The 21,262-nt window shown below is 48.0% G+C and overlaps 1 protein-coding gene across 1 annotated transcript in view; it reads right to left on the minus strand.

Annotated features, from left to right (window-relative positions):
* Window positions 1–355: 355 nt before the first annotated feature.
* The window catches only part of LOC134948429 (blue-sensitive opsin-like), a 51,372-nt gene continuing 30,465 nt past the window's right edge, over window positions 356–21,262 (minus strand). The window contains exons 4-5 of the mRNA XM_063936383.1: window positions 14,888–15,127; window positions 356–2,015 (exon numbers count right to left, since the gene is read on the minus strand). Coding sequence (XP_063792453.1) covers window positions 1,890–2,015; window positions 14,888–15,127 — 366 coding nt within the window. The 3' untranslated portion in view covers window positions 356–1,889. The remainder of the gene's footprint in view (window positions 2,016–14,887; window positions 15,128–21,262) is intronic.

Genomic DNA, 21,262 nt, shown 5'->3' on the forward strand with positions numbered 1-21,262 from the left:
GTCCGTTGCGAAGACACACATCCGTTCATGGTGTCTGTCTTCTGTTAATCAAACCATCTCAAGTATTACTGATGTGACATATGAAGACAGAAACCATGGGCCGAATGTAATGACGCTCGAGATCGCCGGAGGTGCCAGATGCCGGCTGATCTCAGACTTATTTTTAAAGGGGCAATCACGTACAAGGCATGCCTTGTAAGTTAATGCCTCTTTAAAAAAAATGTCCGAGATCGGCCAGCAACTCGCACCTCCGGCGATCTTGAGCGTCATTGTATCCGGCCCCATATGTGTTTAGTCCATAGTTATGAATATAAAATAAAAAATGGAGGAAATCGATGAGATATGAAGCAGTATATTATATTACTTTTGTACTAGGAGTGTTTATTTGTGTCTTAATAAACCAAGTTGCAGTTGTGATACAGCCTGTGTACAGCATCTAGATACTATTGGTTGCTATGGACCAACATCACTTTCTTTCTATCAAATTCTTGATACATTTCCCCTTTATTCAGTTCACTTTGCCAGGGCTTAAAGTGGTCCTGGTGAGGTGGTGGCATCAGGACCTGAGGAAGGAGTAGGTGGCTGCAGCTCATCAGCAACTTTAGTGCGGCCTGTATCATCGATTGACGCAGATGATGGGGCAGGCTTTTCTGTTGGAATTACTGTGCAGGGCAATGGAGATGGTGCAACTAGTTTCCCCTACCATTACAGGTGGTGGAACTCAGTTCCACCTCGTTCCCCCCCCCCCACTTTAACCCCTGCACTTTGCAATATAAACTAATGGGCCCTGCACACTATGCGATCCGCCGCCGAGCTGCCCGACAGCAGATACGGCTGATGGGCGACCTGGCGGTGGGGAAGCAGGGAAGTTTCTTCACTCCCCCCCATCACCCGGCTGCATTGAAGTGCAGGTAAATATGGACGAGATCATCCATATTGGCCTGCATGCACAAGCGACGGGGCACCAGCGATGAACGAGCGCGGGGCCGCGCATCGTTCATCGCTGGTTCCTCCACACTGAAAGATATGAACGGTATCTCGTTCATTAATTAACGAAATCGTTCATATCTTTCAGTACTATTGGCCAGTGTGTAGGGCCTATAAGACTATTTAGCACTTCAAAGACGTGTTCAATAGAGAAGCATTTTTCAAGTCCCACCCAGGTATCAGCTATAGAATGTCATATTGTTTAATTATTACATCAATAATTATACTTGGATATGAGTATATTTTAATATGGGGGGGGGGGGGGGGGGGCAGGGGCAGGAAGCAAAGCATCTGAATACACAATCTCCAATATAGTAGGAACAAGGTACTGTAACACAGGGTGGGTATCTTACAGTTAGCAAGAAGAAATAAAATAATGCACTACAAGTAAATTATTACAATGGTCTAATTATTACGTCCCAGTGTCTCCTGAATCCACTTCCCATACTGCTTTCAGAAAAAGAAAGAAAATGAATCTTATATTTAGCTTGAACACAAACTTCACTTTGGGAAACTTAAAAGAAAAGAAAAAAGATTATCATAAACAGGCTGCAGATGTAACACATGTCCTGGTAGTAAGGGGCTTGAAGTTATTGGGACTCTTGCAGAGCATTAAGCATCAAAAACAATGAAAAGTTTCTAAATCGTACTTGACACTGTGAAATTTGTATACCCTCCCGTGGCCTGTGATGGGGTCCCACGGTTGCTATCGATTGAGGAAATGATTAAGTGACTCCTGATGATGTCAGGTGTACGTGGCCGAGTCGAATTTCTTATTTGCATGGAGGTTATGGGATTACTGCGTGTGGGTTCTTGGAGGATAGCGTTGTCACCTGGAAACTTTTTAGGGCACACAGCCGTGGCGGCAGACGTGGCAGAACAGAGGCCGGGCGTGGCTGGTGTTACGCTGGAGCCACTTGAGTGCTGGACACCGAAGACACCTGGGTAGACCCAGAGGCGGATGTATCATCATCATCACCTAGTGGATTCTTTCCACAGAAGATCAGCTTCATCATGCAAGATCGGAACTGTAGGAACAGAATTGCAAACACCGTAATAAAACAAGAGTAGGGGTAGGTAGATAGATAGATAGATAGATAGATAGATAGATAGATAGATAGATAGATAGATAGATAGATAGATAGATAGGTAGATAGGAGGGCCCTGCCTGCAAGCTTACAAACAGAACATTACCGTATCATAGAGATGAAAAAGTGACTTGCACTTACTCAGGCATGTACAGTATATGACATACAAAGCATGCAATTAGGAAGACAGATATGGGGCCGGGTGATGCCAGTCCTACTGCTCCTGCCAACGGCTCTTCCATGCAGGCTCATTGGCTTTCACATGTACATTCAAACCCTGTTCTGCCTAATATTTCCAGAGCTGAAATGCCAAGCAGGGCTTTACTTATGTGTATGTAGGCTGGATATGGTTCATAGGGTTGACTTGGAAAGGGTCAACAGTCACTAGGTTGACCCCAAAAGGTCGACACACAACAGGTCGTCATGTGAAAAGGGTTGACATGATAAAATGGTCGATGCGGAAAAAGTCAACACAGGAAAAATAAGAATTTACTTACCGATAATTCTATTTCTCGGAGTCCGTAGTGGATGCTGGGGTTCCTGAAAGGACCATGGGGAATAGCGGCTCCGCAGGAGACAGGGCACAAAAAGTAAAGCTTTCCGATCAGGTGGTGTGCACTGGCTCCTCCCCCTATGACCCTCCTCCAAGCCTCAGTTAGGTACTGTGCCCAGACGAGCGTACACAATAAGGGAGGAATTTTGAATCCCGGGTAAGACTCATACCAGCCACACCAATCACACCGTACAACTTGTGATCAAACCCAGTTAACAGTATGATAACAGAGGAGCCTCTGAAAGATGGCTTCCTAAACAATAACCCGAATTAGTTAACAATAACTATGTACAATTATTGCAGATAATCCGCACTTGGGATGGGCGCCCAGCATCCACTACGGACTCCGAGAAATAGAATTATCGGTAAGTAAATTCTTATTTTCTCTATCGTCCTAGTGGATGCTGGGGTTCCTGAAAGGACCATGGGGATTATACCAAAGCTCCCAAACGGGCGGGAGAGTGCGGATGACTCTGCAGCACCGAATGAGAGAACTCCAGGTCCTCCTTAGCCAGAGTATCAAATTTGTAAAATTTTACAAACGTGTTCTCCCCTGACCACGTAGCTGCTCGGCAAAGTTGTAATGCCGAGACCCCTCGGGCAGCCGCCCAAGATGAGCCCACCTTCCTTGTGGAGTGGGCCTTTACAGATTTAGGCTGTGGCAGGCCTGCCACAGAATGTGCAAGTTGGATTGTGCTACAGATCCAACGAGCAATCGTCTGCTTAGACGCAGGAGCACCCATCTTGTTGGGTGCATACAATATAAACAACGAGTCAGATTTTCTGACTCCAGCTGTCCTTGCAATATATATTTTTAATGCTCTGACAACGTCCAGTAACTTGGAGTCCTCCAAGTCACTTGTAGCCGCAGGCACTACAATAGGCTGGTTCAGATGAAATGCTGACACCACCTTAGGGAGAAAATGCGGACGAGTCCGCAGTTCTGCCCTGTCCGAATGGAAAATCAGATATGGGCTTTTGTAAGATAAAGCTGCCAGTTCTGACACTCTCCTGGCCGAAGCCAGGGCTAGTAACATGGTCACTTTCCATGTGAGATATTTTAAATCCACCTTTTTTAGTGGTTCAAACCAATGAGATTTTAGAAATTCCAAAACCACATTGAGATCCCACGGTGCCACTGGAGGCACCACAGGAGGCTGTATATGCAGCACTCCCTTAACAAAAGTCTGGACTTCAGGAACTGAAGCCAATTCTTTTTGAAAGAAAATCGACAGGGCCGAAATTTGAACCTTAATAGATCCCAATTTGAGACCCATAGACAATCCTGATTGCAGGAAATGTAGGAATCGACCCAGTTGAAATTCCTCCGTCGGAGCACTCCGATCCTCGCACCACGCAACATATCTTCGCCAAATGCGGTGATAGTGTTGCACGGTTACTTCCTTCCTTGCTTTAATCAAAGTAGGAATGACTTCTTCCGGCATGCCTTTTTCCTTTAGGATCCGGCGTTCAACCGCCATGCCGTCAAACGCAGCCGCGGTAAGTCTTGAAACAGACAGGGACCCTGCTGAAGCAAGTCCCTCCTTAGAGGTAGAGGCCACGGATCTTCCGTGATCATCTCTTGAAGTTCCGGGTACCAAGTCCTTCTTGGCCAATCCGGAACCACTAGTATCGTTCTTACGCCTCTTTGCCGTATAATTCTCAATACTTTTGGTATGAGAGGCAGAGGAGGAAACACATACACCGACTGGTACACCCAAGGCGTTACCAGCGCGTCCACAGCTATTGCCTGCGGATCTCTTGACCTGGCGCAATACCTGTCCGGTTTTTTGTTGAGGCGAGACGCCATCATGTCCACCATTGGTCTTTCCCAACGGGTTACCAGCATGTGGAAGACTTCCGGATGAAGTCCCCACTCTCCCGGGTGAAGGTCGTGTCTGCTGAGGAAGTCTGCTTCCCAGTTGTCCACTCCCGGGATGAACACTGCTGACAGTGCTATCACATGATTCTCTGCCCAGCGAAGAATCCTTGCAGCTTCTGCCATTGCACTCCTGCTTCTTGTGCCGCCCTGTCTGTTTACATGGGCGACTGCCGTGATGTTGTCCGACTGGATCAACACCGGTTTTCCTTGAAGCAGAGGTTCTGCCTGGCTTAGAGCATTGTAGATTGCTCTTAGTTCCAGAATGTTTATGTGAAGAGACGTTTCCAGGCTCGTCCACACTCCCTGGAAGTTTCTTCCTTGTGTGACTGCTCCCCAGCCTCTCAGGCTGGCGTCCGTGGTCACCAGGATCCAATCCTGTATGCCGAATCTGCGGCCCTCCAATAGATGAGCACTCTGCAACCACCACAAAAGAGATACCCTTGTCCTTGGAGACAGGGTTATCCGCTGGTGCATCTGAAGATGCGACCCTGACCATTTGTCCAACAGATCCCTCTGGAAAATTCGTGCATGGAATCTGCCGAATGGAATTGCTTCGTAAGAAGCCACCATTTTTCCCAGGACTCTTGTGCATTGATGTACAGACACCTTTCCTGGTTTTAGGAGGTTCCTGACAAGCTCGGATAACTCCTTGGCTTTTTCCTCCGGGAGAAAAACCTTTTTCTGAACCGTGTCCAGAATCATCCCTAGGAACAGCAGACGAGTTGTCGGCATTAACTGGGATTTTGGAATATTCAGAATCCAGCCGTGCTGTTTTAGCACTTCTTGAGACAGTGCTAATCCCCTCTCTAGCTGTTCTCTGGACCTTGCCCTTATTAGGAGATCGTCCAAGTATGGGATAATTAATACGCCTTTTCTTCGAAGAAGAATCATCATCTCGGCCATTACCTTTGTAAAGACCCGAGGTGCCGTGGACAATCCGAACGGCAGCGTCTGAAACTGATAGTGACAGTTTTGTACAACGAACCTGAGGTACCCCTGGTGTGAGGGGTAAATTGGAACGTGGAGGTACGCATCCTTGATGTCCAAGGACACCATAAAGTCCCCTTCTTCCAGGTTCGCTATCACTGCTCTGAGTGACTCCATTTTGAACTTGAACTTCTTTATGTACAGGTTCAAGGACTTCAGATTTAGAATAGGTCTTACCGAGCCGTCCGGCTTCGGTACCACAAATAGAGTGGAATAATACCCCTTTCCCTGTTGTAGAAGAGGTACCTTGACTATCACCTGCTGAGAGTACAGCTTGTGAATGGCTTCCAAAACCGTCTCCCTTTCGGAGGGGGACGTTGGTAAAGCAGACTTCAGGAAACGGCGAGGCGGATCTGTCTCTAGTTCCAACCTGTACCCCTGAGATATTATCTGCAGGATCCAGGGATCTACCTGCGAGTGAGCCCACTGCGCGCTGAAATTCTTGAGACGACCGCCCACCGCCCCCGAGTCCGCTTGAGAAGCCCCAGCGTCATGCTGAGGCTTTTGTAGAAGCGGGGGAGGGCTTCTGTTCCTGGGAAGGAGCTGCCTGCTGGTGTCTCTTCCCCCTTCCTCTGCCTCGTGGCAGATATGAATATCCCTTTGCTCTCTTGTTTTTAAAGGAACGAAAGGGCTGCGGTTGAAAAGTCGGTGTCTTTTTCTGTTGGGGAGTAGCTTGAGGTAAAAAGGTGGATTTCCCGGCTGTAGCCGTGGCCACCAAATCTGATAGACCGACTCCAAATAACTCCTCCCCTTTATACGGCAAAACTTCCATATGCCGTTTTGAGTCCGCATCGCCTGACCACTGTCGCGTCCATAAACTTCTTCTGGCCGAAATGGACATAGCACTTACCCGTGATGTCAGTGTGCAGATATCCCTCTGTGCATCACGCATATAAAGAAATGCATCCTTTATTTGCTCTAAAGACAGTAAAACATTGTCCCTATCCAGGGTATCAATATTTTCAATCAGGGACTCTGACCAAGCTACTCCAGCACTGCACATCCAGGCTGTCGCTATAGCTGGTCGTAGTATAACACCTGTATGTGTGTATATACTTTTTTGGATATTTTCCATCCTCCTATCTGCTGGATCTTTAAGTGCGGCCGTCTCAGGAGAGGGTAACGCCACTTGTTTAGATAAGCGTGTGAGCGCCTTGTCCACCCTAGGAGGTGTTTCCCAGCGCGCCCTAACCTCTGACGGGAAAGGGTATAAAGCTAATAACTTCTTTGAAATTAGCATCTTTTTATCGGGGGCAACCCACGCTTCATCACATACATCATTTAGTTCTTCTGATTCAGGAAAAACTATAGGTAGTTTTTTCACACCCCACATAATACCCTGTTTAGTGGTACCTGTAGTATCAGCTAAATGTAACGCCTCCTTCATTGCCAAAATCATATAACGTGTGGCCCTACTGGAAAATACGGTTGATTCGTCACCGTCGCCACTGGAATCAGTGCCTGTGTCTGGGTCTGTGTCGACCGACTGAGGCAAAGGGCGTTTTACAGCCCCTGACGGTGTTTGAGGCGCCTGGACAGGCACTAACTGATTGTCCGGCCGTCTCATGTCGTCAAACGACTGCTTTAGCGTGTTGACACTATCCCGTAATTCCATAAATAAAGGCATCCATTCTGGTGTCGACCCCCTAGGAGGTGACATCCCCATATTTGGCAATTGCTCCGCCTCCACACCAATATCGTCCTCATACATGTCGACACACACGTACCGACACACAGCAGACACACAGGGAATGCTCTTAACGAAGACAGGACCCCACTAGCCCTTTGGGGAGACAGAGGGAGAGTTTGCCAGCACACACCAAAAGCGCTATATATGACAGGGATAGCCTTATAATAAGTGCTCCCTGCATAGCTGCTTTTATAATATAATTTTTGCCACTATTTTGCCCCCCCTCTCTTGTTTTACCCTGTTTCTGTAGTGCAGTGCAGGGGAGAGACCTGGGAGCCGTCCTGACCAGCGGAGCTGTGTAAGGAAAATGGCGCTGTGTGCTGAGGAGATAGGCCCCGCCCCTTTTCCGGCGGGCTCGTCTCCCGCTCTTTAGTGTATTCTGGCAGGGGTTAAATATCTCCATATAGCCCCCGGAGGCTATATGTGAGGTATTTTTTAGCCAAATAGGTTTTCATTTGCCTCCCAGGGCGCTCCCCTCCCAGCGCCCTGCACCCTCAGTGACTGCCGTGTGAAGTGTGCTGAGAGGAAAATGGCGCACAGCTGCAGTGCTGTGCGCTACCTTTAGAAGACTGAGGAGTCTTCTGCCGCCGATTCTGGACCTCTTCATGTTTCAGCATCTGCAAGGGGGCCGGCGGCGAGGCTCCGGTGACCATCCAGGCTGTACCTGTGATCGTCCCTCTGGAGCTGATGTCCAGTAGCCAAGAAGCCAATCCATCCTGCACGCAGGTGAGTTCACTTCTTCTCCCCTAAGTCCCTCGTTGCAGTGATCCTGTTGCCAGCAGGACTCACTGTAAAATAAAAAACCTAAGCTAAACTTTCTCTAAGCAGCTCTTTAGGAGAGCCACCTAGATTGCACCCTTCTCGGCCGGGCACAAAAATCTAACTGAGGCTTGGAGGAGGGTCATAGGGGGAGGAGCCAGTGCACACCACCTGATCGGAAAGCTTTACTTTTTGTGCCCTGTCTCCTGCGGAGCCGCTATTCCCCATGGTCCTTTCAGGAACCCCAGCATCCACTAGGACGATAGAGAAAAGGTAGACATGAGTTTTGGTGTTTTTTTTGGTGTTGTTTACTCCATAAAGTCACAGAAAACCCCAATTAGTGCACCGCGTCCCCATGCATGGCTCACTATTCCCAATCGTAGTCCACGTGAACGGTATAGTATGAAAAAGATAAAAAAAATAAGAATTTACTTACCGATAATTCTATTTCTCGGAGTCCGTAGTGGATGCTGGGGTTCCTGAAAGGACCATGGGGAATAGCGGCTCCGCAGGAGACAGGGCACAAAAGTAAAGCTTTTACAGGTCAGGTGGTGTGTACTGGCTCCTCCCCCTATGACCCTCCTCCAGACTCCAGTTAGGTACTGTGCCCGGACGAGCGTACACAATAAGGGAGGATTTTGAATCCCGGGTAAGACTCATACCAGCCACACCAATCACACCGTACAACTTGTGATCTAAACCCAGTTAACAGTATGATAACAGAGGAGCCTCTGAAAGATGGCTTCCTAAACAATAACCCGAATTAGTTAACAATAACTATGTACAAGTATTGCAGATAATCCGCACTTGGGATGGGCGCCCAGCATCCACTACGGACTCCGAGAAATAGAATTATCGGTAAGTAAATTCTTATTTTCTCTATCGTCCTAAGTGGATGCTGGGGTTCCTGAAAGGACCATGGGGATTATACCAAAGCTCCCAAACGGGCGGGAGAGTGCGGATGACTCTGCAGCACCGAATGAGAGAACTCCAGGTCCTCCTTTGCCAGGGTATCAAATTTGTAAAAATTTACAAACGTGTTCTCCCCTGACCACGTAGCTGCTCGGCAGAGTTGTAATGCCGAGACCCCTCGGGCAGCCGCCCAAGATGAGCCCACCTTCCTTGCGGAATGGGCCTAACAGATTTAGGCTGTGGCAGGCCTGCCACAGAATGTACAAGTTGAATTTTGTTACAAATCCAACGAGCAATCGACTGCTTAGAAGCAGGTGCACCCAACTTGTTGGGTGCATACAGTATAAACAGCGAGTCAGATTTTCTGACTCCAGCCGTCCTTTAAATGTATATTTTTAAGGCTCTGACAACGTCCAACAACTTGGAGTCCTTCAAGTCGTCTGTAGCCGCAGGCACTACAATAGGCTGGTTCAGGTGAAACGCTGATACCACCTTAGGGAGAAAATGCGGACGCGTCCGCAGCTCTGCCCTATGTCGAATGGAAAATTAAATAAGGGCTTTTATAAAACAAAGCCGCCAGTTCAGATACTCTCCCGGCCGAAGCCAGGGCCAGTAACATAGTCACTTTCCATGTGAGATATTTCAAATCCACATTCTTTAGTGGTTCAAACCAATTGGATTTGAGGAAATCTAAAACTACATTTAGATCCCACGGTGCCACCTTAGGCACCACAGGAGGCTGTATATGCAGTACTCCTTTGATAAAAATCTGGACCTCAGGGACTGAGGCCAATTCTTTTTGGAAGAATATTGATAGGGCCGAAATTTGAACCTTAATAGATCCCAATTTGAGACCCCTAGACAATCCTGATTGCAGGAAATGTAGGAAAACGACCCAGTTGAAATTCCTCCATCGGAGCACTCCGCTGCTCGCACCACGCAACATATTTTCGCCAAATACGGCGATAATGCTTCGCGGTGACTTCCTTCCTTGCCTTTATCAAGGTAGGAATGACTTCTTCTGGAATGCCTTTTCCTTTTAGGATCTGGCATTCAAACGCCATGCCGTCAAACGCAGCCGCGGTAAGTCTTGAAAAAGACAAGGACCCTGCTGAAGCAGGTCCCTTCTCAGAAGTAGAGGCCACGGATCGTCCGTGACCATCTCTTGAAGTTCCGGGTACCAAGTCCTTCTTGGCCAATCCGGAGCCACTAGTCTTACTCCTCTTTGCCGTATAATCCTCAATACCTTTGGTATGAGAGGCAGAGGAGGAAACACATATACCGACTGGTACACCCAAGGTGTTACCAGCGCGTCCACAGCTATTGCCTGCGGATCTCTTGACCTGGCGCAATACCTGTCCAGTGTATTGTTGAGGCGAGACGCCATCCTGTCCACCATTGGTTTTACCCAACGGTTTAATAGCATGTGGAAAACTTCTGGATGAAGTCCCCACTCTCCCGGGTGAAGGTCGTGTCTGCTGAGGAAGTCTGCTTCCCAGTTGTCCACGCCCGGGATGAATACTGCTGACAGTGCTATCACGTGATTCTCCGCCCAGCGAAGGATCCTGGCAGCTTCTGCCATTGCCCTCCTGCTTCTTGTGCCGCCCTGTCTGTTTACATGGGCGACTGCCGTGATGTTGTCCGACTGGATCAACACCGGTCTTCCTTGAAGCAGAGGTTCCGCCTGGCTTAGAGCATTGTAGATTGCTCTTAGTTCCAGAATGCTTATGTGAAGAGACTTTTTCAGGCTCGACCACACTCCCTGGAAATTTCTTCCCTGTGTGACTGCTCCCCAGCCTCTCAGGCTGGCATCCGTGGTCACCAGGATCCAATCCTGCATGCCGAATCTGCGGCCCTCCAATAGATGAGCCTCCTGCAACCACCACAGAAGGGATACCCTTGTCCTCGGCGACAGGGTTATCCGCAGGTGCATCTGAAGATGCGACCCTGACCATTTGTCCAACAGATCCCTTTGCATGGAATCTGCCGAAAGGGATTGCTTCGTAAGAAGCTACCATTTTTTCCCAGGACTCTTGTGCATTGATGTACAGACACCTTTCCTGGTTTTAGGAGGTTCCTGACCAGGTCAGATAACTCCTTGGCTTTTTCTTCGGGAAGAAAAACCTTTTTCTGAACTGTGTCCAGAATCATCCCCAGGAACAGCAGACGAGTTGTCGGCATTAATTGGGATTTTGGAATATTCAGAATCCATCCGTGCTGCTTTAGCACCTCTTGAGATAGTGCTAAACCCATCTCTAGCTGTTCTCTGGACCTTGCCCTTATTAGGAGATCGTCCAAGTATGGGATAATTAATACGCCTTTTCTTCGAAGAAGAAATATTATCTCGGCCATTACCTTTGTAAAGACCCGAGGTGCCGTGGACAAACCAAACGGCAGCGTCTGAAACTGATAGTGACAGTTTTGTACAACGAACCTGAGGTACCCCTGGTGTGAGGGGTAATTGGAACGTGGAGATACGCATCCTTGATGTCCAAGGATACCATAAAGTCCCCTTCTTCCAGGTTCGCTATCACTGCTCTGAGTGACTCCATCTTGAACTTGAACTTCTTTATGTACAGGTTCAAGGACTTCAGATTTAGAATAGGCCTTACCGAGCCATCCGGCTTCGGTACCACAAAAAGAGTGGAATAATACCCCTTCCCTTGTTGTAGAAGAGGTACCTTGACTATCACCTGCTGAGAATACAGCTTGTGAATGGCTTCCAAAACCGTCTCCCTTTCTGAGGGGGACGTTGGTAAAGCAGACTTCAGGAAACGGCGAGGTGGCTCTGTCTCTAATTTCAACCTGTACCCCTGAGATATTATCTGCAGGATCCAGGGATTTACCTGCGAGTGAGCCCACTGCGCGCTGTAATTCTTGAGACGACCGCCTACCGCCCCCGAGTCCGCTTGCGAAGCCCCAGCGTCATGCTGAGGCTTTTGTAGAAGCCGGGGAGGGCTTCTGTTCCTGGGAAGGAGCTGCCTGTTGCTGTCTCTTCCCTCGTCCTCTGCCTCGTGGCAGATATGAATAGCCCTTTGCTCTCTTATTTTTAAAGGAACGAAAGGGCTGCGGTTGAAAGGTCGGTGCCTTTTTCTGTTGGGGAGTGACTTGAGGTAGAAAGGTGGATTTCCCGGCCGTAGCTGTGGCCACCAAATCCGATAGACCGACCCCAAATAACTCCTCTACGCATCGCCTGTCCACTGTCGTGTCCATAAAGCTCTTCTGGCCGAAATGGACATAGCACTTACCCGTGATGCCAGTGTGCAGATATCTCTCTGTGCATCACGCATATAAAGAAATGCATCCTTTATTTGTTCTAACGACAGTAAAATATTGTCCCTGTCCAGGGTATCAATATTTTCGATCAGGGACTCTGACCAAACTACCCCAGCACTGCACATCCAGGCAGTCGCAATAGCTGGTCGTAGTATAACACCTGCATGTGTGTATATACCTTTTTGGATATTTTCCATCCTCCTATCTGATGGATCTTTAAGTGCGGCCGTCTCAGGAGAGGGTAACGCCACTTGTTTTGATAAGCGTGTTAGCGCTTTGTCCACCCTAGGAGGTGTTTCCCAGCGCTCCCTAACCTCTGGCGGGAAAGGGTATAAAGCCAATAACTTCTTTGAAATTAGCAGTTTTTTATCGGGGCACCCCACGCTTCATCACACACGTCATTTAATTCTTCTGATTCGGTAAAAACTACTGGTAGTTTTTTCACACCCCACATAATACCCTGGTTAGTGGTACCTGTAGTATCAGCTAAATGTAACATCTCCTTTATTGCCAAAATCATATAACGTGTGGCCCTACCTGAAAATACGGTTGATTCGTCACCTTCACCACCGGAATCAGTGCCTGTGTCTGGGTCTGTGTCGACCGACTGAGGCAAGGGCGTTTTACAGCCCCTGACGGTGTTTGAGGCGCCTGGACAGGCACTAATTGAGTGTCCGGCCGCCTCATGTCGGCAAACGACTGCTTAAGCGAGTTGACGCTATCCCGTAATTCCACAAATAAAGGCATCCATTCTGGTGTCGACCCCCTAGGAGGTGACATCCTCATATTTGGCAATTGCTCCGCCTCCACACCAATAACGTCCTCATACATGTCGACACACACGTACCGACACACAGCAGACACACAGGGAATGCTCTATACGAAGACAGGACCCACTAGCCCTTTGGGGAGACAGAGGGAGAGTCTGCCAGCACACACCAAAAAGCGCTATATATGACAGGGATAGCCTTATGATTAAGTGCTCCCTTATAGCTGCTTTTATATTAATATATTGCCATTTATTTTGCCCCCCCTCTCTGTTATACCCTGTTTCTGTAGTGCAGTGCAGGGGAGAGACCTGGGAGCCTTCCTGACCAGCGGAGCTGTGACAGAAAATGGCGCCGTGTGCTGAGGAGATAGGCCCCGCCCCTTTTTCGGCGGGCTCGTCTCCCGCTATTTAGTACATTTAGGCAGGGGTAAATATCTCCATATAGCCTCTGGGGCTATATGTGAGGTATTTTTAGCCTTTTTAAAGGTTTTCATTTGCCTCCCAGGGCGCCCCCCCCCCCAGCGCCCTGCACCCTCAGTGACTGCCGTGTGAAGTGTGCTGAGAGGAAAATGGCGCACAGCTGCAGTGCTGTGCGCTACCTTAAGAAGACTGCAGGAGTCTTCAGCCGCCGAATTCTGGACCTCTTCTTGCTTCAGCATCTGTGAGGGGGCCGGCGGCGTGGCTCCGGTGACCATCCAGGCTGTACCTGTGATCGTCCCTCTGGAGCTTCATGTCCAGTAGCCAAGAAGCCAATCCATCCTGCACGCAGGTGAGTTCACTTCTTCTCCCCTCTGTCCCTCGTTGCAGTGATCCTGTTGCCAGCAGGAATCACTGTAAAATAAAAAACCTAAGCTAAACTCTCTAAGCAGCTCTTTATGAGAGCCACCTAGAATTGCACCCTTCTCGGCCGGGCACAAAAATCTAACTGGAGTCTGGAGGAGGGTCATAGGATGAGGAGCCAGTACACACCACCTGACCTGTAAAAGCTTTACTTTTGTGCCCTGTCTCCTGCGGAGCCGCTATTCCCCATGGTCCTTTCAGGAACCCCAGCATCCACTTAGGACGATAGAGAAATATATAAAAAAAACCAACTCACATCCACCTTTTCCTGTGTTGACCAATGACATGTCAACCTTAAACCTTTTTATAATGTCAACCTTTTGTCCATGTTGACCTAATGTACAGTATGTCGATTAGGGAGGCCAATCCCGGGATTGGGATCAGAGGGATCCCTGGATTTAGGGCCAAAAACGGCCGGGATTCAATCCCGGGATTGGAATCTTCAATCCCGGGATTGGAAGCTCTAATCCTGGGGCTTGAGGCATCAGCGTTGAGTGTCCTCAAGATGCTCAGACGCTGCCCGGCTCCCTCCTCCTGGCTTCCCCACGAAGCGTGACGTGCAGTCACAGATCACCCGCCGCTACTGCTGAGAGCTGCCGAGAGAGACACGGATGTTTCCCACCCGCCTGCCCCCGTTGTATGGTGATTTATGTGTGTGGGGCGAGGGGGGCGGACACATAGGGAATCCCGAGATTGACCATTTTTCATTCCCGATACCCGGGATTGAAAAAATGGCCCAGGATTGGCCTCCCTAATGTCGATCTATTGACTGTCGGACTTAGTAGGGTTGACCTACCATCCGGACACCATGTAGGCTCATGTGCCTGCTGAAAGTAGCTAGAGTCTACAGAGGGGATAGACACAAACTTTCTGGTCCCCACAGAAAAAGTTTTGGTGGGGTCTGGAATTATTTACAGCATATGATGAGATTTGTATGAGCCAGTGCAATGTAGTAGAGCATTATAGCATTGTTAGGGGCTCATCCTCTGTTATAATTTCTACAGACACTATGCCCTTATTTACTAATAAAATAAAATCAGCCAAGAATGATATAGTTTTTATCATATGTGACTACCCCATAAGAATAGTCATGCACAATATGAAACATAGGAGACATATTTGTTACAGTAAGACTCAAACGTACCTGTCTGTTCATGAAGATGTAAATAAATGGGTTGTATACAGTGGAGGCCTTTGAAAATACAGAAGGGATGGAGGCCATGCGCAAGTCAAATGTTTCTCCGCGATGGGTTACAGCCCACAGAGCGAAGGAGGCGTATGGGAGCCAGCACACTAGGAATCCAGAGACCATTACAATCACCATCCTGGTCACCTCGCGCTCCGCCTTCTGTGTGGTGGCTGACTGCTCCTGCTGTTTGGCGACCTGTACAGGGATTGGATCACAGTGATTACAGACTGTGGGGGGTAGAGGTTTTAACCTTTGGGGAGAGATAAAGTGGAGAAGTTTCCCAAAGTGATCAGCTTCTAAATGTCAGTTTATACGATGACAGAGTCTGATTGGTTGCTTTGGGAAATTTCATCTCTTTGCGCGGTATTCAATGCTTGTCGGATCCTTTCCAACAGAAAGGATACAACAATGCAGTATTGAATGAGTGGACAAATCTGACAGGATTTGGCCGTTCCTGACAATGCCAATCCAACTTTTTTTAAAGTCGGATTGACATTGTTGGAAACGGGTCCAAAACCTGTCGGATTTGGCCGCAGAATCCGACAAAACACGTGGTACCGCGGCTAATCCACCGATCCACGTGTTTCCCGACAAGTCGGAATTGCCGACCTGTCGGAAAAAACGGCAGCCCGATTGAATAGGTCGGAACACTATCCGACCTAAAAAAGTCGGAAACTGCCGTCTCTCCGACAAGACAGCAGTTCCGACTTCAATTGAATGAATACCCCCCTATATCTCTTCAAGACTTCATGTATCTGAGCATCTCCCCTTCTAATTAGTCTTACAATACATTGTTTCAGCTCACAAATCTGTCAGTTTCAATAATCATAGCAAACTTCTAGTTGTTTGTACAGCTTTTACCAATAAAATATGGCACTGGTATGGCGCATTAACAAAAATAAGAATTTACTTACCGATAATTCTATTTCTCATAGTCCGTAGTGGATGCTGGGGACTCCGTAAGGACCATGGGGAATAGCGGCTCCGCAGGAGACTGGGCACAAAAGTAAAAGCTTTAGGACTACCTGGTGTGCACTGGCTCCTCCCCCTATGACCCTCCTCCAAGCCTCAGTTAGGATACTGTGCCCGGACGAGCGTACACAATAAGGAAGGATATTGAATCCCGGGTAAGACTCATACCAGCCACACCAATCACACCGTACAACCTGTGATCTGAACCCAGTTAACAGCATGATAACAGAGGAGCCTCTGAAAAGATGGCTCACAACAATAATAACCCGATTTTTGTAACAATAACTATGTACAAGTATTGCAGACAATCCGCACTTGGGATGGGCGCCCAGCATCCACTACGGACTATGAGAAATAGAATTATCGGTAAGTAAATTCTTATTTTCTCTAACGTCCTAAGTGGATGCTGGGGACTCCGTAAGGACCATGGGGATTATACCAAAGCTCCCAAACGGGCGGGAGAGTGCGGATGACTCTGCAGCACCGAATGAGAGAACTCCAGGTCCTCCTCAGCCAGGGTATCAAATTTGTAGAATTTAGCAAACGTGTTTGCCCCTGACCAAGTAGCTGCTCGGCAAAGTTGTAAAGCCGAGACCCCTCGGGCAGCCGCCCAAGATGAGCCCACCTTCCTTGTGGAATGGGCATTTACAGATTTTGGCTGTGGCAGGCCTGCCACAGAATGTGCAAGCTGAATTGTACTACAAATCCAGCGAGCAATAGTCTGCTTAGAAGCAGGAGCACCCAGCTTGTTGGGTGCATACAGGATAACAGCGAGTCAGATTTTCAGACTCCAGCCGTCCTGGAAACATATATTTTCAGGGCCCTGACAACGTCTAGCAACTTGGAGTCCTCCAAGTCCCTAGTAGCCGCAGGCACCACCATAGGTTGGTTCAGGTGAAACGCTGAAACCACCTTAGGGAGAAACTGAGGACGAGTCCTCAATTCCGCCCTGTCCGAATGGAAAATCAGATAAGGGCTTTTACAGGATAAAGCCGCCAATTCTGACGCGCGCCTGACACAGGCCAGGGCCAACAGCATGACCACTTTCCATGTGAGATATTTTAACTCCACAGATTTAAGTGGTTCAAACCAATGTGACTTTTGGAACCCAAAAAACTACATTGAGATCCCAAGGTGCCACTGGAGGCACAAAAGGAGGCTGTATATGCAGTACCCCTTTTACAAACATCTGAACTTCAGGGACTGAAGCTAGTTCTTTTTGGAAGAAAATTGACAGGGCCGAAATTTGAACCTTAATGGACCCCAATTTCAGGCCCATAGACACTCCTGTTTGTAGGAAATGTAGTAATCGACCCATTTGAATTTTCTCCGTCGGGCCTTACTGGCCTCGCACCACGCAACATATTTTCGCCAAATGCGGTGATAATGTTTTTCAGTTACATCCTTCCTGGCTTTGATCAGGATAGGGATGACTTCATCCGGAATGCCTTTTTCCTTCAGGATCCGGCGCTCAACCGCCATGCCGTCAAACGCAGTCGCGGTAAGTCTTGGAACAGACAGGGTCCTTGCTGGAGCAGGTCCCTTCTTAGAGGTAGAGGCCACGGATCCTCCGTGAGCATCTCTTGAAGTTCCGGTTACCAAGTCCTTCTTGGCCAATCCGGAGCCACTAAAACAGTGCTTACTCCTCTCCATCTTATAATTCTCAGTACCTTGGGTATGAGATGGCAGAGGAGGGAACACATACACTGACTGGTACACCCATGGTGTTACCAGAGCGTCTACAGCTATTGCCTGAGGGTCCCTTGACCTGGCGCAATACCTGTCGAGTTTTTCCCAACGGTTTATAATCATGTGGAAGACTTCTGGGTGAAGTCCCCACTCTCCCGGGTGGAGGTCGTATCTGCTGAGGAAGTCTGCTTCCCAGTTGTCCACTCCCGGAATGAATACTGCTGACAGTGCTATCACATGATTTTCCGCCCAGCGAAGAATCCTTGCAGCTTCTGCCATTGCCCTCCTGCTTCTTGTGCCACCCTGTCTGTTTACGTGGGTGACTGCCGTGATGTTGTCCGACTGGATCAACCCCGGCTGACCTTGAAGCAGAGGTCTTGCTAAGCTTAGAGCATTGTAAATGGCCCTTAGCTTCAGGATATTTATGTGAAGTGAGGTCTCCAGGCTTGACCATAAGCCCTGGAAATTCCTTCCCTGTGTGACTGCCCCCCCAGCCTCGCAGGCTGGCATCCGTTGTCACCAGGACCCAGTCCTGAATGCCGAATCTGCGGCCCTCTAGAAGATGAGCACACTGCAACCACCACAGGAGAGACACCCTTGTCCTTGGTGACAGGGTTATCCGCTGATGCATCTGAAGATGCGACCCGGACCATTTGTCCAGCAGGTCCCACTGGAAAGTTCTTGCGTGGAATCTGCCGAATGGGATTGCTTCGTAGGAAGCCACCATTTTTCCCAGAACCCTTTCATTGATGTACTGAGACTTGGCTCGGTTATAGGAGGTTCCCGACTAGCTCGGATAACTCCTTGACTTTCTCCTCCGGGAGAAACACCTTTTTCTGGACTGTGTCCAGGATCATCCCCTAGGAACAGAAGACGAGTCGTCGGAATCAGCTGCGATTTTGGAATATTAAGAATCCAATCGTGCTGCCGCAACACTACCTGAGATAGTGCTACACCGACCTCCATCTGTTCCCTGGATCTTACCCTTATCAGGGAATCGTCCAAGTAAGGGATAACTAAAATTCCCTTCCTTCGAAGGAGTATCTCGTTCGGGCACAAAAATCTAACTGAGGCTTGGAGGAGGGTCATAGGGGGAGGAGCCAGTGCACACCAGGTAGTCCTAAAGCTTTTACTTTTGTGCCCAGTCTCCTGCGGAGCCGCTATTCCCCATGGTCCTTACGGAGTCCCCAGCATCCACTTAGGACGTTAGAGAAACGTATGTAAATTACTGCTGCGTTGTAAAATGTTAAATGCAAGATTAATGTATTATAATCCGATGTTATTAATGGCATCATTGACCCTAATGCATTTTTATTAAAGTATTTTTTAACATCTTAACGTTTACAGTGATAGGTGTGACTAAGTCCATAGGGCAGGGGCAGGGCCTCCTTAACAGCAGTGTAGGCCCTTGGGCAAAGCAATGCACTGGGGCCCCTACCCATCCTCAGGTGGGAGGGATGGGGGGGTACTATCAGCGGCAGCTTTGATGTCCCACAGGTGATAGGGGGTGTTCTAATGTCCACTTAGCATGTAGGACCTGGAGCAGTCATTTCTGCTAATTACTCCTTTACTGTACAGATGGTGGGAGATGGGACAGGAGGTAGAACACTAAACTGTAGAAGAGGGCATTGGGCTGAATGAAGGGGTCCCGGTACATGGCTTCCAGGGTTGTAGGGGGTGTTTAATATGCATTGGAGTGATGGATCGTGGAGTGGGCTTAATGGGGCAGATGTATTAACCTTGAGAAGGCATAAGGAAGTGATAAACCAGTGATATGTGCAAGGTAATAAAGGCACCAGCCAATCAGCTCCAATATGTAAATTAACAGTTAGGATCTGATTGGCTGCTGCCTTTATCACCTTGCACATATCACTGGTTTATCACTTCCTTATGCCTTCTCCAGGTTAATACATCTGCCCCAATATTCCTCATTTTCTTGTGGCAGGGCAGCTTGCTTGACTGCAAATATCTCAAGTTCCTGGATATAGATTTCTTAGCTTTCAATGAGATAACAAACTAGGGAGTCCCACCTGTCAAGAGATATTGGGGACTTGGGGATCAGAGATCAGTAGCCACAGAAATCCACCAACAAAAATATAAAACTGCATTCCAGGCATGTGGAGCTGGAGCAGAGACCAGCTGCTGAAAGGCTGATATCTCTGGTTCTGGGTATAGTAGAGAGAAGCTGCCAATGTCCACCGAAAGGGAAGAGTCCCAACTTTTGGTGCATACCTCAGAAAAACTCTAGGTCAGACAGAACCTGAGATATTTGGCTTGGAAGAGCAATTAACAGGCTCGGGTGGGGACCCTAGCTTAGAAGTCAGATATCTCTGGTTTCCCAAGGCTGATTTAAAAAAATCTGGTACCCCTGGAAAAAGGGGACCCTCAGTTATCAGGCCCATAGACTTCTAGGGCCCTTGGGCGAGTGCCCATTGAGCACATATGAAAAGACGGCCCTGGGCAGGGGCCGGCTGGGCAGGGTGCCATTTGCCCCCAGGGCCAGTGAAATTTAAGTGTTTTAGGGCCACCTGACTGCAAATTCCCTGTGAAAAGCTGGGCCGCTTGCTTGATACTGCCCCGCAGGCTTAAAGTTGCCAGCTAACCCCTGCCACAGGGTATAAGATAGGGATAAGTTACTTGCTTGATATCACAAGAAGAGTATTGCACAGAACGCTGGCAAGACTTCAGGATGTGGACGTTTAACCCAGTAAGAATGGCTTCTACTAAAGAATAGGCACTTCCACTAGTTTTAAATTGATACATATCACCATAAATCAATGAATAAAATAATGAATTCATCGTCCATTCCCACTTATTGCCCACGGTACATAGATTTTTTTTAATCAATTTTGTCAATTTCTATGATAAAAGGGAATTAGCATTAATTTTATGAAGTCAGTTTTGCCGAGAAAATGACCACCAAACCACTATATTTACTAATTAGAGTTTGTTCACTCATTTACAAATGGCCAAACCCTCACTGATTGGTCAAAACCCCTGAACAGGAGCAACAGGAAGCTGCAGTAAAATTGCGGCATCTGTCTATCCAATCAAAAAGTGCGAAATAAAAATACTTATAATAGGGGCAATCATTGTGTATTGGATAAGGAGACAACTAGCATTATCAATAATAAATAATAAATAATATTGCTTGATAAAATGAAACATGCATTTTGCCCCCTAATAAAGGGCCTAATTCAGAGTTGATCGCAGCAGCAAATTTGTTAGCAGTTGGGCAAAACCATGTGCACTGCAGGGGGTTGGGGGGAGGGGCAGATATAACATGTGCAGAGAGAGTTAGATTTGGGTGGGGTGAATTCAAACTGAAATCTAAATTGCAGTATAAAAATAAAGCAGCCAGTATTTACCCTGCACAGAAACAAAATAACCCACCCAAATCTAACTCTCTCTGCACATGTTATATCTGCCACACCTGCAGTGCACATGGTTTTGCCCAACTGCTAACAAAATTGCTGCTGCGATCATCTCTGAATTACCCCCATAGTAATAAAATGCTATTGCCCACTTAAGAGAATCATGACATGGTGGTGTAATAAGTAGACTCAGAATGGGATAAAATTGGGCACATGGTCAGTATTATGTAAATTATATTAAAAGGGTAACAAGGGCACAGGGGAAATTCCTGCTTACTAGGAGAGCGCAAAGCCT

The sequence above is a fragment of the Pseudophryne corroboree genome, chromosome 8, assembly GCF_028390025.1.
Source record: "Pseudophryne corroboree isolate aPseCor3 chromosome 8, aPseCor3.hap2, whole genome shotgun sequence".
NCBI classification, from domain to species: domain Eukaryota; kingdom Metazoa; phylum Chordata; class Amphibia; order Anura; family Myobatrachidae; genus Pseudophryne; species Pseudophryne corroboree.